Source organism: Drosophila tropicalis, unplaced genomic scaffold (genome assembly GCF_018151085.1).
Source record: "Drosophila tropicalis isolate 14030-0801.00 unplaced genomic scaffold, ASM1815108v1 contig_837, whole genome shotgun sequence".
Lineage (NCBI taxonomy): Eukaryota > Metazoa > Arthropoda > Insecta > Diptera > Drosophilidae > Drosophila > Drosophila tropicalis.
Window position 1 is genome coordinate 126,935 of NW_027173329.1, and position 15,214 is coordinate 142,148.

General features: G+C 40.1%; 1 protein-coding gene across 1 annotated transcript; it reads left to right on the top strand.

Annotated features, from left to right (window-relative positions):
- Nucleotides 1-9,355: 9,355 nt before the first annotated feature.
- LOC137580216 (uncharacterized) lies at nucleotides 9,356-14,752 on the top strand. Its single transcript, XM_068294138.1, has 2 exons — nucleotides 9,356-13,638; nucleotides 13,726-14,752. The coding sequence occupies exons 1-2, from the start codon at nucleotides 9,356-9,358 to the stop codon at nucleotides 14,750-14,752; spliced, it is 5,310 nt and encodes a 1,769-aa protein (XP_068150239.1).
- The last annotated feature ends 462 nt before the right edge of the window (nucleotides 14,753-15,214 follow it).

The window sequence follows — 15,214 nt, forward strand, 5'->3', positions numbered from 1 at the left end:
CCTTATTAAACTATTGTATTTTATGATCATAGTGGGAATTCCTTTCGTGATATTCTTTATGTAATGCTCATTTAACACGTATGAACAAATTTGCATATTTCACTAATTACTAAAAGTTGTAACTTCGTAGGTAGGTTATGATCCGATCGAAGTGAAAATTAAAGTTAAATATAGGTAAAGTAATATCGTCATGGCATTACTCGGAATTTGCCACCGAGCTTTACAATTTGGGGTCTATAACAGAGATGGAATATAGATAATGAATAACACCTACAAAAACAAAAACTAATTAATGCCATACTTTATTTTAAAGGGTAAGGACATATTTCTACCGCTTGTGAGTATATAATTGGTCATAATGGATATTACACAGATTTACAAAATCGAAGACCATTTGAGGTCAATAAACATGATCAAGAGATGAACTTCTTTTATGAAGTGCTGTTTTAAAATATTTCGGAAGATTTTTTTGTCTATATAAACATACGATATTCGTGATGTGTACATATATAAAGTAAAACATTCACGAATTGCTAGCATCAAATTCAATCAAAATTGCAATTGTTGCCAATAAAAAACTCATAAATTCAGTATTTGCAATAATAGTGAACAAATTTTCCTAATCATTTAAATTTTACTTTCTTATAAAACATTTCAAATTCGCAATATTTTGTAACTATCTAGTGATCATTTTGAGAAAATATTTTAAGAAATCTGGCTAGAAACTAGCCACTTTTAGGGCGAAAAACACACATATCTTGTCGCTTTACAGTTTGATGTTTTTGAATGTGGGCGCCTTGAGGGGGCGTGTGTGGGATTTCTTTTTCATGCAAAGCTTTCGAAAAGTGCCAAAAACCAAAAGGGAAATGGGTAAAACGAACGAAGATTAAGCATGGGCAAATGGCACGTGCTGACCTTAAGGAGGGCAAGAACTAGGAGTAGTTGAAGAAGGGCAAATATTTTGGAGTAGTTGGAGGAGTAGAGAAGAGTTGTGAAATATTTTACGTGATCGCCATTGGCTGGCCATTGATTTATGCCACTCGAGTGGAGCGCAGCTTCAAAGTGTCAATAGCTTGAGACTTGAGTGGCTTGCCTTCAGTTGCCAGTTACGAACATTTCGGTTGCATTTTAGCCAAATTGCTTTGAAGCCGCTCAGATGCCCCACCCGGCCAACCATCCTAGTTCCCTGGCTCCTTCCGGTATTGATAAGTGCGCACATGGCTGGCACTTAAAATGAGAAATAAAAAAAAAAAAAAAATAAGCTCAAGTAAACTTTGTAACTAAATAGGAGCGCCCTTTTTTGTGCTTGTATATATATATATATATATAAGAACTAAGAATATATATATATATAACAGTAATTCCATTAAATTCCATTACACTAAATGCGCTTCGCGAGAGCATACACACACACACACACACACACACAAACAAAAAAGGAGCAATAGCAAGTGCAACTGCGAGTTCTAAAGAAGAAAGATTTTTGTGCTCTTTCATTTTGGTCTTGGAATTGAGATTCGTTTTCGGGTTTGTCCTTGATATAACTTTTCAGCATTGAAAATAATAACTTAAGTAATGTCATTAGTCGGCAAAAATGGATTAGATGATACTTGGTTGGAATGCTACACCAAAATGGTGTACTCAAAGCAAAGGAATGGTAAATGGAAGATATAAAACGTTTCGCTTGGTTAGTTGTATACTTAATGAGCTTAAGTCAAGTAACAGTTTAAAGAACAAGAAGATATATCGAATTATTATTTTATGAGGAGAACCATTCTGTGATTTTCCATCTGAGATATTGCCTTTAATACAATAATTACAATTTCAGTAGAGAAAACAAAGAACTTTCTAGGATTTACATCTATCATTTAATAATAAGAATATTTGCCTGTCACGCTAAACTCAAAATTTGTCTCACAGTCTCAGCAAACATTCTTTCGACTTGTCAATCTCTCTTCATTTTTTCCCCCCAGTCAAGTCTGATAATCAAAAATAGTTCACAAATGATTGATACACACACGCCCACACATAGACACAAGTCCTCTCAGACAGACACACGCACACATTTATCAAACACCCAAATGCTGAGCGTGTCGCCATTCATCATATAATCGTCACGCTTAATGCATGAGTGAGCTGAAAAGTATGATGAATAGAGTTTGGGTGGATTTGGTTTATGTATATGTCGATGAGTCTGGCGTGTGTGTGTCTGCCTGATGTCGATGTCAGCAACAGGCAACAACAGAAGGCAGCTATTCATTATGAGTATTACAACTACAACGAGCCAGAAGGAGATCCAAGTGAAAACCACCAAAACCGCAAGCCCAACAAGAACCTCATCAATGCGGCCACAAGAATCCGTTTTTATTTTGGTTTGCATCCGTTTTGCACATATTTCCAGTTACTGTTTTGCGTTGCAACAAACGAGAGAACGAATAAAAGAAAACAAGAAAAATCAAGTGGTTAGATTTATATATTAAAATTTATATTGAGCTTGAAAATTGTTAAGAGTGGCAATTTAAAACGGATATGATATACTAAGGCCATCAATTGAGCTAATAAGTTGAGGCCTCAACTCTGTTTTGTGTCAGTTTCATCAAATGGTATTTCTCGTTTCTTTCTTGGGTTTTCCCCATTTCGTTGATTAAAACCAGAAAGCAATTAGGGGCCGACACAATAACTATAATCCAATACTAAATTGGAAAAGAATCAAACCCCCTTCCATACAATTCAAATGAAATTTTGGCTATGAAAACCGTCCACTGCATTATGTGGCAAGCTGATCAAACAGCGATTCGCCTGAATTTCCCATTAATAGAACGATTTGCATGTGTGTGTTGATAATCTGTAATTTTGTTTTTGGTCATTCTTTTTCGTTTGAGCTCTCATAATTTGCAACTGAACTCTCTGCAAGGCCTTTTCTCTTTTATCATTGAACATGCATGGCCTGTAAGTGCTAAAAACATAACAATGCACTTTAAGTCCGCCCTATACCCGTGTGGCTGCCTATTCCTCATTCTCCGTTTGCTCCACGTTTTAATTGGCCGCTCAACTGTAAATTCACTCGCATGCAAAGATTTACAACTTGACCAGCCATTTCAACTTTTCCTGGAATTGTGTTTCCAATTGATTGGCTGGGGCAGATGTTTTGGCTTTTGCATTTGGCATTTATGGCCGTTGTTTTGTTGTTGCCCCTAAGAGAAGGGCCACTGGAGTTAGAAGGGGGGACACGAGAGAGCGGACTATGTATCTGCATACATATAGGTGGCATAGTTGTGGGAGAGAGAATCCGAGTAGGATGTTCCCAGAGAAGCATAGCATCCTGTTTGACCAGCTGCATTTGGCTTTGCTGCTGTTTGTTGTTCGGCGGAAGAACAATAAATTTCCTTATAGTCAGCTTGCTCTCTGGCGATTTTCCGCCAAAGAATTTTCAATTAAATAAAGTGTGTTACTCTCTCTGTCTCTCTCCTTAACTCCAACTGTTTATCAGACTATGCTTCCCGCTCGCTCTGTGAAGCCTGTGAATTTATTCAACTGTAAATTTGTATTCAATTAAAAATCATTCCTTTGTCATTGTGCATCATCATTCATTCATTGTGCAACATAGTGAAGGGGCTTGTCCATAACACCAACAAAAATATACAAAAATATATCAAATAGGGGCGCCAATAAGTCAGCCAGACAACATGCACTAAAGCCAACATCGACCCACTAGCCAGTCAGGCAGTCATTCATTAAACTTTATGAAAAAGAAATATCCCTTTTTTCTCCACAACCGAATAGGCCATCTTTACCCATATGTATATTTTTGTTATTTTTCCCCATTCGTTTTTCTTTTTATATGAATTGTGCATTTTATACAAATGTTGTATAAATCAAATGGGTTTTTTCCTGTTGCTTTTTGTTGTTAATCAATGCAGCAATCCTCTGTATGTGGCTGCATAACATTTGTCCATAAACTTTGCTTGGACTTCGTTTTCATATGTCGTAGAAACAAATATTCATTTGGTCAGATTAAAATGCATGTGGCTGAGAAAATATTATAACTTAAATAACATTTTGTTGATTGTCTGGGTCAAAGAAATATAAATAAATCAGAAATAGACATAAATAGAAATGTTAAGATAAATAATAGAAAGGAGAAGTTCTAATAAACTTACGTAAATACAAAATTGGACAAAACTCAACCTAGCATTTGATTGTTCAAAAAGTAAGGCAGTCAATATCTGCTCTATATATGTGGGACTGTTAGTGCAATCCCATTTCTGACACCAATTTGTGGGACTGTTAGTGCAATCCCACTTTTTCCTCCCGAATTTCTAGGCCGTTTTTTCTCACAATCAATCAGTTTTATTCAACATTATTTCTTTATACATTTATCACTTAATTACCACATAACTACACTCTTCTTATTCGAGCAGCCACGAGGAACACAACCGGTCGACACAACTTGACGCCATAAAACTCTTTTTCTCAATTGATATCGATGGTTTGTCATCGATATCGTTGATAAACTTTAAATTATGCACCTCTGAACTGGTTCAGTACAATCGACCACTTCTCGTCTCTCGACCCATTCCCACATTCGGCCGGACTGACTTATCATTCGCCTCGAATGTTGAATCGTCTGATGAATTCACTTGACCATTCCACGACTTCATATACTCTGCGACAGTTGAGGTTTTCCCAGGACCTTCGTGATCTCCTACTTTTTCGTCATAGTGCATGAGACTTACTTCACACCTATGCGACAGTTGAGGTTTTCCCAGGACCTTCGTGATCTCCTACCTTTTCTACGTCATAGCGTCCATGAGACTTAACTTGCACCACCCTATATGGTCCAAAATATTTAGCCTTAAGTTTTAATCCTGAACCATATTGCGTTCGCTTAATTGCTATCAAATCATCGATTTTATACTCAACTACCTTTTTGCGTTTTTTGTTATAACTTTTACGATTCTCCTCTTGGATTCTCTCAATATTATGCTGAGCTTCCTGACGAACGTTAGTGCGTTCAATTTCTAGCCCTTCTATGGCTTCCTCTTCCAAAAGTTCTTGTAACTCAGGGAAACTATTAGTTCTCATCTCAACCCCGGTTAATAATTTAAATGGCGACACTTTTGTGCTTCTAGGAGGGGTACTATTGATTGCTTGCTGCACTCTTTCAACGTACCTATACCACATAGTCGGTTTTTCATAACAAAGTTTTGTTAGCATAGAAATAATTATCTTATGGATACGTTCAACTTGACCATTTCCCATAGGTACTCCGGTAGCTATCATTAAATGCTGAATGTTTTGCTCTTTACAATAATCTCCGAACTGGTGAGAAACAAATGCTGCACCTCTATCTGATATAATACGCCCTGGATTTCCAAAAACTGATGCTTGACGCCTGAGTCTATCTACTACCGCTTCTGATGCCGTATTTTTTGTTGGATAGAGCCACACAAATTTCGAAAACGCGTCGACAACTACAAATAGATAGTTATAACTCTTCGCTGTCGGATCCATAAGTCCTACATGATCGACATGATAAGTCCCTAAAGGTTTAACTTCTTTATTTATTGGAGCTAAGAAACCTTCTTTCTTGCCTGCTTTACCTTCCGAAACAATGCATTCGATACAATTTTTTACAATCTCAGAGGCCTTTTGGAACAACTTCGGTATGTAAAACTTTCTCTCAACTTCCTCTTGAGTTCTTTTAGCCGAAAAATGACCCTTTCTATGTGCAATCTTAATTAATTCCTCTTCCATAAGTGATGGGACTACAATTAAATCCTTAATGGGATCCTTGTACAAAACACCGTTTTTTATAAAGAAATCTTCATAAGTCTGATGCTCTAAAACAGCTGTCACTGCCCTAATCCAATCATCACTAGCTTGAGCTATTTTAAGTCTGTGATGCATTGAATCCTCTAACATTAAACAGGACATACGACTTAGAGCATCTACATGCTTCATTTTACTGCCACTTCTATGTTCAATTTCATACTTGAATTCTTGAAGAAATAAAGCCCAACGCGAAACTCTTACTGGAATGTCTCTTTTTTTCATTGTCATTGCAAAAGCATTGCAATCTGTTATGATTTTGAATTCTATTCCTAGTAAATATACGCGCCACTTCTTCAACGCCTCCACTATTGCTAACACTTCCAATTCGTATGAGTGATATTTTTCTTCCGCAGGCTTGGTTTTCCGGCTGAGATATTGTACTGGATGGAATAACTGATCATCGCTATCTTTTTGTAGAAGAACTCCTCCGTAACCAAACATGGATGCATCAGTGTGTACTTCAGTTACTGCCTTTGGGTTATACAATCGTAAAACTGGTGCGCTAATCAAGGCTGCCTTTAGCTGTTCAAATGCGATTTGATGATCGTCACCGAACACAAACGTTGCATCTTTTCTTAACAAGTCTGACAGTGGTTTCGCTATCAATGCGTAAGACTCTATGAAACGACGAAAATATGAAGTTAGCCCAAGAAACCTTTGTACACTCTTGTAATTCTGTGGTTTTGGGTAATTTTTCACCGCCTGTGTTTTTGCTTTAGAAGGCCTTATAGAACCCTTTTCGACAATGTATCCCAAAAACTCTATACTTTCTTTTAAGAACTGACACTTCTGCCATTTAATGCCCAAACCAAACTCAGATGCCCTCTTTAACACACATTTCAGCTTGTAAATTCCTTCTTTAATATCCTTTGAAGGAATAATTAGATCATCCATATATGTTACGACTGTGCCATCTCTAATCAAATCAATAAATGTTGCAAAGATGTAGCGGGAAAACACATGAGGGGAATTCGAAATTCCAAATGGGACATACAAAAATTCGAACTGACCGCTATGTGTCACAAAAGCAGTATACTTCCTTGAGTTGGGCTCCACAGGAACATGAAAATATCCATTTTCAAGATCCAAGGTTGTAAACACTGTATTACCCTGCAATCTCTCAATTACATCATCTATAAGTGGCATTGGGAAATGTTCTCTTACAATCTTAGCATTCAAACGTCTATAATCACAGCAAAGTCTTTTTCCTCCATCCTTTTTTGGAACAAGAACTATAGCAGACCCATATTCTGATGTACTTGGTTGAATGATACCCTCGGCTAACCATTTTTCTACTGTTGAGTCCACGATACCTTTATCAACGAAAGATAAACGCCTTGGCCGTTCGTATACTGGGCATTCGTCACTTAATAATATTTTCATTTCGACTGGACTCTTCTTTGAAGACTGTGGTACATAACTGTGAATAAGCTGCTTGACTTCTTTGACGTCCGATTTAGTTAAATGGCACAAATCTATTTCACTCTTTTCTTCTTCAGCTAATAAACACAAACTCTCAAATTCCTGTAACATACCCTTCGAAGTTTTCACTTCTTCATTGTGTACAGTTTCTTTGGCTTCTGTGTTTGGCATCACTTCTACTTCTCTAGGCTTAAAAGTAGCATTTCCTTTTGTGATAACCAAATTAGCTAATTCTAAAATGTTGTTTCCAATCACTACTTCGTAGTCAATATCCTCTTTTCTATAAACGTGGAACGTTAAGGGCCATTGAAGACCATCAATAGTAACCTGCGCTTTAAAACTACCTATAGTATTTAGCTCACTTTTACACACTCCCAATAAACGGTTTCGTTCATCGTTTAATTCTATACCATGAAGTTTTCTAATAATATCATCTCTTATTAAACATAGATCACATCCTGTATCTATGAGTGCAGACAGCTCAACGTTTCCACATGATATTGTTTTGAAAATAGCTTTTCCTTTTACATTGATTTCTTTTGACATTGTACTAGCCCTACTGTATTCCTTTTTAGTATCTAATTTACGTGTCGGGCATACTGATGCTTTATGCCCTATCTGATCGCATTTAAAGCACTTAATCTTCGGACACTCACTCATCAAATGAGATACTTCGCCACACTTATAGCATTTTCTCGGTTGTTTAGATATTTCCGCTTTTTTATCATCCTTCTCATTATGATTTCTATTTCTATTTACCACTTGAGGGTGACCAAAGTAAACCTTTTCGTAAATTGTAATCTGTTCCTTCAGCTGAATGACTGTCTTTGCCTGATACAAGTTACTTTTGTTAGCTTTTGAATCAGGTATTCCTTCTATGAAATATTCTATAAGACTAGCTTCATCTAAATTTATGGAACTGCCTATTTCCCTCAGACTATAAAGGTACTCACGAAAATCTTCATTTGGGCGTTTACGTCTATTTCCCAACAATTTATGTACTTCAATTGCTGATACTTCTGCGCCGAACTCGCTTAACAAAATTCTTTTTAATGATATCCAATCAGTCACTCCTCGCTCACTACGCACAAAAACTTTTGCTGCACCTGTTAATAATTGCTTCGCATAGATAAATTTCTGTAAAGAGTTCCATTGAACTGCTTCTGCATTATCTTCAAAATCCCGTAACCAATTTTCTATAGACGGTTGACATGACCCATTGAACGAAGAAAGAGAATCCTCAATGTCGCGCAAAGTAAAATTATTTCTAACTACAGTTGGTGCCGTAGACTGAAATGATCCCGCATCATCACTTTCGGATTCAACCTCGACTTCGTCAGCCACCAAACCGAAATGTTCGAGAAGACGATCTTGCAACGATTGCTTTCTACCAGTTATTGCCAAATTCAAACTGGCTAACTTTGCTTTGAGCTCATTTACATTTAAACTTAATACTTCTGTTGAGGAACCAATTGTCATTTGACTTGCATTGCTATACGCAGCAAGGCAAAGACTCATGAATGATCTTGCACATCTCACAATGCTTTTGTTTTTGTATTTTCTCTTAAGTTTTCTAGAATATACTGGCGTCAGTCTGGTATGCTCTGTCTCTGTCACTCTTTATAAACCTATATGACCTACGTAGTTGCGTAAGAATTGAAAATTTAGTAATAAGCAAGCAAACGAACGATCAAGACGTGTTCTGGCAGTGGCAGACACAGTTCAGTGAAGTTTAAGTAAAAATAAAGTTAAGTTCTTATGAGATATTAAACACAGTGGTTTATTGTTCATCATAATTTGGTCCTTCGAGCCGGATCGTTGGGCATTGTTTGTTTGTTACTCATTGCTTAATAATTTGTTGCAACGTGGTTGCAATTAATTGTTAACCTCAAAGTTAGTAGTCGATAGTTCTGGCCTACTATCGAATAGACAATCGCGTGCTTATTGGAAAAAGCGCGGACAAACGGTGGCGCCACTCGCCTATCGGTATCTGTTATCGATATAATCGACGAGATCGTGAGGGAACACATCTCTGGAAAAAGACGCGTCTTGAAATTTTTGGTCCACACAAGCAGTGGAGATTTCTTGGTATTTCATCATGGAGGAAATGAAAACATTCATAAAGGCCAGAGGAAGATTGAAGACAACCATTACCCGCATATATGGATATGCAGAGAATCCTGCACAGGATGCCGACGTCTTCGCAATTGACACCAAATTGGAAACTTTGTCCAATGCGTGGAACGAGTTCGTGAAGTCTGGCGACGAATTGGCCAAATACGACAAACTAGAGGGTTATGTGGACCCTACCGAAGACTTCGGGATATACGAGGAGAAATATGAAATAGCAAATGCCCGCCTTAAGGCTTTACGAGCTGCCTTGGCTCCGTCTGGCAAGTTGGAAGAAATCGGCGCGGCTGGTAACGATGGTTCGCTCTTCCAAGGAATTCTGCAACAAATGCAGAATCAACAGCAACAACTACAACTCCAGATGCAGAGTCAAATGGAACACCAGCAGCGTCAAATGGAACTCCAGATGCAGAGTCAAATGGAACACCAGCGACGGCAAATGGAGCAGCAGCAACTATTGGTTGAGAGATTGCTCTCGCCACAGCAATCTTCGTCTTCGTCAGGCTCACAGTCGGTTGCAACAGCGGCAACAAGAGATTGTGAGTTACCGAAAATCAACATCAAGCCCTTCGGTGGAGATTACAAGGAATGGCATGCCTTTAAAGACCTGTTTGAGAGTACCATTCACGGAAAGACAACTTTAACGAATATCCAAAAGTTTCATCACCTTAAGTCATGCGTCATAGGAGAAGCAGCGATACTCATCCAGCATCTGCCCGTAGTGGATGCAAATTACGTCACTGCATGGAAATCATTGAGTGATCGATATGAAAAGCCCCGTTACTTGGTGAATTTACTGATGGACACATTCACCGCATTGCCAAAAGCTGTTGGGCAAAACTCATCATCGCTACGCGCTCTGACTTGCGGAGCCAGTGATGTTATTCGGGCTTTAGACGCTTCTGGACAAACGGGCCGTGACTGTTGGCTCATATACTTGCTCATCAACAAGGTTGATGAGGCTACCCGACGTGAATGGATCGACAAAAGCCAAGATATCGAAAATCCTACCATTGAAGAGTTGCTCAAGTTTTTGGACTCACGATGCGATCGCCTTGAGCTCAGTCAAGTTATCGATCATGTAGCGAGCAAACCGAGGGATGAAAAGGGAAAAAGGCAAGCACGCACCATGCTTGCCATTACAGGTAATTGTATGAAATGTCATAGTACTGAGCACATACTGTCGGCTTGTCCTCAATTCCAGAGCTTGACTGTCAAGCAACGTTACACCTTTGCGAAGGAGAAACATACGTGTTTTAATTGTTTGAGAACTGGACATGGAGTAAGCGCTTGTGGCTCGAAGTCTTCTTGCAAGTATTGCAAGCGCCGCCATCATTCTATGCTGCATTCTGAAGGCCATTCTACACCGCAAAATAGCTCAGAGCAGCACCAAGGCAACTCAGGCCAGGTTTCTGAGGAGTCACCAGCGGCATCAGCGATAGCAATGATGAATGTAACCAGACCCAGTAAGCCAAATGGCCAACGAAGAAGCACTCTACCTACTGCATTGGTACACGTCCGAAATTCTCAAGGAGCCTTGCTGACGTGCCGTATTTTATTGGATAGCGCCTCAGACTTGTCATTCATTTCGGAACGGTGCGTACAGACGTTGGGGCTTGCACGTTCGCCATTTCGAGTTGCCACATCGGGCATCTCAGACGTCAAGGCGGGAATAACCAGAGGTTTCTGCTCTCTCCAGATGATGTCTCGTGTGTCGAGTCATTGCATCGATATTAAAGCTCACATATTAGGAAAGATCACCTCACCATTGGCACGTGAAAACATTGATGCTTCATCACTGTCGGTATTTAAGGGATACCAAATGGCTGACCCTGACTTCAGAACTAACGCCTCAATCGACATTTTGCTGGGCAATGATTGCATTTGGTTAGTTCTCACCGGAGAGAAGTTATGCGATGGTCAAGGGCACCCTATTGCAGTTAACACCATATTTGGATGGGTAATCACATCGGTATACACTTCAAGATTGCAAACATCATCTACGTCATTGCTGACTACGGTTAATATAGATGGACTACTGCAAAGATTTTGGGAACTAGAGGAAGTTCCATCACACACAACTGTAAACAAAGAGGATGAAAAGGTCGAAACGCACTTCCGCCGTACCCACAACCGCAACTCGAATGGAAGATACATAGTCGATTTGCCCTTCAAGGAACAAAACCCACAATTTGCGGATACATTTCAAGGAGCAAGATCGCGCTTTCTCGCAGTCGAGCGTCGTCTAATGAAGGACTCCAGCTTGAAGTTAAAATATACTCAGTTTATGAGAGAGTATATCCAGCTGGGTCACATGAAGGAAGTAGCTGCAGACGAAGACACAAACGTATGTATGAAGTCATTCTATTTGCCACACCATCCAGTCATAGGCGCCAAGCTGCGGGTGGTGTTCGATGGATCATTTCAAGATCGGGATGGACGATCTCTTAACGACGCACTTCACATTGGCCCATGTATACAACGCAACCTCTTCAACGTTTGTCTGCGTTTTCGAATGCACAGATTCGTATTTTCTGCGGACATCGTCAAAATGTTCAGACAGATTTTAGTGGCCCCTGAACATCAGAATTTTCAACGAATCCTTTGGAGAGAAGACCCTGAGGAACCATTGAAGCATTACAAGTTGACCACAGTCACCTATGGCACGGCATGTGCACCGTTTCTGGCAGTTAGAGTGCTGGAACAACTGGCAACTGATCACGAATACGAGTTTCCAAGGGCGGCTAGGATACTTTTGGATGATTTCTACGTCGATGACGTACTGACAGGAGCCATGAACGAACAAGAACTGCTCGACATTAAGGAAGAGCTGATACTCCTTATGTCACGGGCACAATTGGAGCTAAGCAAATGGGTCTCGAATAGTAAACGAATTGCCAGCAACGAGGGAAATGAAATCGATTTCTCAAAGATGGCAGCAAAGGTGCTTGGGCTGCATTGGCGTCCTGGAGAAGACGTCCTAACATATAAGGTTTCATTATCGGAACATATGACTTGTACGAAGCGACAAGTGCTATCTGACACGGCACGCATCTTTGACCCACTCGGCATTTTGGCGCCAGTGGTGATCAATTTTAAAATTCTGCTCCAAGAATTATGGCTGCTTAATCTGGATTGGGACTCGGAACTGCCAACGAAGCAAGCGCACTTATGGCAAACATTCAGAAAGGACATTTTCACGTTAAGGAACTTGAAGATACCACGATTTGTAGACAATCAACCCGATGACATCGAACTCCATGGATTTTCAGATGCTTCGTTAAAGGCTTACTCTGCTGTCATTTACAACCGTGTGACACACCTAGATGGAAGCATCGGAGTGGCACTCATTGCAGCTAAAACAAGAGTTTCACCATTAAAGCAGAAGTCGTTGCCACGGTTGGAACTTTGCGGAGCTCTACTATTAGCTCGTTTATTCCAAGCAGTAAGGTCTGGTCTGCGCCAGAAGGATGTTAAGATACACGCATGGACCGATTCTACAATCGTTTTGTCATGGCTTTCGCATCAACCCTGTAAACTTAAAACATTTGTTGCAAACCGAACGGCAGAAATACTAGAGACCATACCACGTAGCGCTTGGAGACATGTCAGCACTAAAGAGAATCCTGCGGATTGTGCATCACGAGGCATGCTAGCGAGTGACTTAATTAACTTTGATCTATGGTGGAAGGGACCATCTTGGCTGCACGACTGTACACTATACTCAGAGACAATGAACAGACCACCAACTTGCTGCTCAATTCTCAAGCCAGCAGCAGAACTTGAGTTCAAAACCAAAATCTTGACAACCATTTCCAAGGATATTGAGGATTCCCCATTTGAGGTACTACTCGGAAGGACATCATCTTGGATCAGACTGGTTCGAGTGGTCGCATATGTATTCCGCTTCGTTCATCGAATCAAATCAAGCAAGTCTAAATATTCAGGACCTCTAAAGTTCGATGAAGTTACCAGAGCAAGGAAGTTTTGCCTACGACAGGCACAAAATCAATTCAATGACGATAGACAGCTGCTTTTGAGGAAGCAATCGGTGGAGCGACGATCAATTTTAAGCAAACTATCTCCCTTCGTTGACGAAGATGGAATTGTACGTGTGGGTGGACGTTTGGAAAGGTCGCAATTGCCTGCAGATGCCAAGCATCCAGTAGTTTTGCCGAAACAACATCGCCTTGTGGAATTGCTGCTGAAACATGAGCATAAGGTCAATCTTCATCCAGGAGTTTCAGCAATGTTTGTAATAATTCGCCAGAAATATTGGATCATTGGCGCACGAAACCTTATTCGACGTATCACACATGAGTGTTTAAACTGTTTTAGACAGCGCCATCACACAGCAAATCAGTTTATGGCCAATTTACCGGCTGTTCGAGTGCGACAAGCCTTTCCATTTGAGCATACTGGATGCGATTATGCTGGACCTATCTTGTTGAAGGTTCACAAGGGACGAAACCCCAGGAAGGAAAAGGGCTACATTTGCCTGTTTGTATGTATGGTTACTTCAGCTCTTCATCTGGAGCTGGCCACTGATCTCAGCACCGACACATTCTTGGCGGCATTAAAACGTTTTATGGCTCGTCGTGGGAAGTGCTCCCAAATGTATAGCGATAACGGGCGCAACTTTGTTGGTGCAAAACGTGCACTAGACGAAATGGTACAGCTTCTCGCTTCACGCGAGCACAATGATGTCGTTTCAAAAGCCCTTGCGGATCAAGGCATCAAATGGAATTTTATTCCTCCATATTCACCACACTGGGGTGGTAAGTGGGAGTCGGCAGTACGCTCGGTTAAGCTGCATTTGCGACGTGTAATAGGAACCAACGTCCTCACCTTTGAGCAGATGCACACACTGCTCTCGCAAATAGAATCTGTCGTTAATTCGCGACCATTGTGCACAGCATCGGATACTGAAATTGCCTACCTGTCACCGGCACATTTCTTAATTGGCAGAACATATACAGCAGTTCCTGAAGACGGCTATTTGCAGATTCCGACCAATCGATTGAGCTACTGGCAGCATGTTCAAGCAATGCTTCAAGGATTTTGGAAGCGTTGGCATCAAGAATACTTGACATCGCTACAACAGCGCCCGAAATGGACCACCAAGTTACCAAACATTGCGATCGGTAAACTTGTACTCATCAAGGACTCTAACGCGCCCCCATCGGCATGGCTCTTAGGACGGGTAACTCAGGTGTTCACAGGAGATGATGGCCTCGTCAGAGCGGTTCAGGTTCTCACCAAATCAGGAGAAGTCACTCGCCCTATCACAAGGATTGCAGCCCTACCGGGTTCAGAAACGGAGTTTCAGGGGGGGCGGGATGTTGAGGAACCAATTGTCATTTGACTTGCATTGCTATACGCAGCAAGGCAAAGACTCATGAATGATCTTGCACATCTCACAATGCTTTTGTTTTTGTATTTTCTCTTAAGTTTTCTAGAATATACTGGCGTCAGTCTGGTATGCTCTGTCTCTGTCACTCTTTATAAGCCTATATGACCTACGTAGTTGCGTAAGAATTGAAAATTTAGTAATAAGCAAGCAAACGAACGATCAAGACGTGTTCTGGCAGTGGCAGACACAGTTCAGTGAAGTTTAAGTAAAAATAAAGTTAAGTTCTTATGAGATATTAAACACAGTGGTTTATTGTTCATCAACTTCGTCTCTATTCATTTTGTATTCGTCGTAGCTTACTCGTTACAGCTGAAATTTCAATATATTTTACAAAAGTATAATCTTACTCTATTGTTAGTAATTTAATTTTCTCTTCTTTTAGCAATTTCAAAATATAATTATTTCTCTTTTAAC

Coding starts and splice junctions, on each gene's coding strand:
- LOC137580216 (XM_068294138.1), top strand. CDS start 9,356: ATGGAGGAAATGAAAACATTCATAAAGGCCAGAGGAAGATTGAAGACA. Junction 13,639..13,725: donor CATCCAGGAGTTTCAGCAAT/GTTTGTAATAAT, acceptor AAACTGTTTTAG/ACAGCGCCATCACACAGCAA.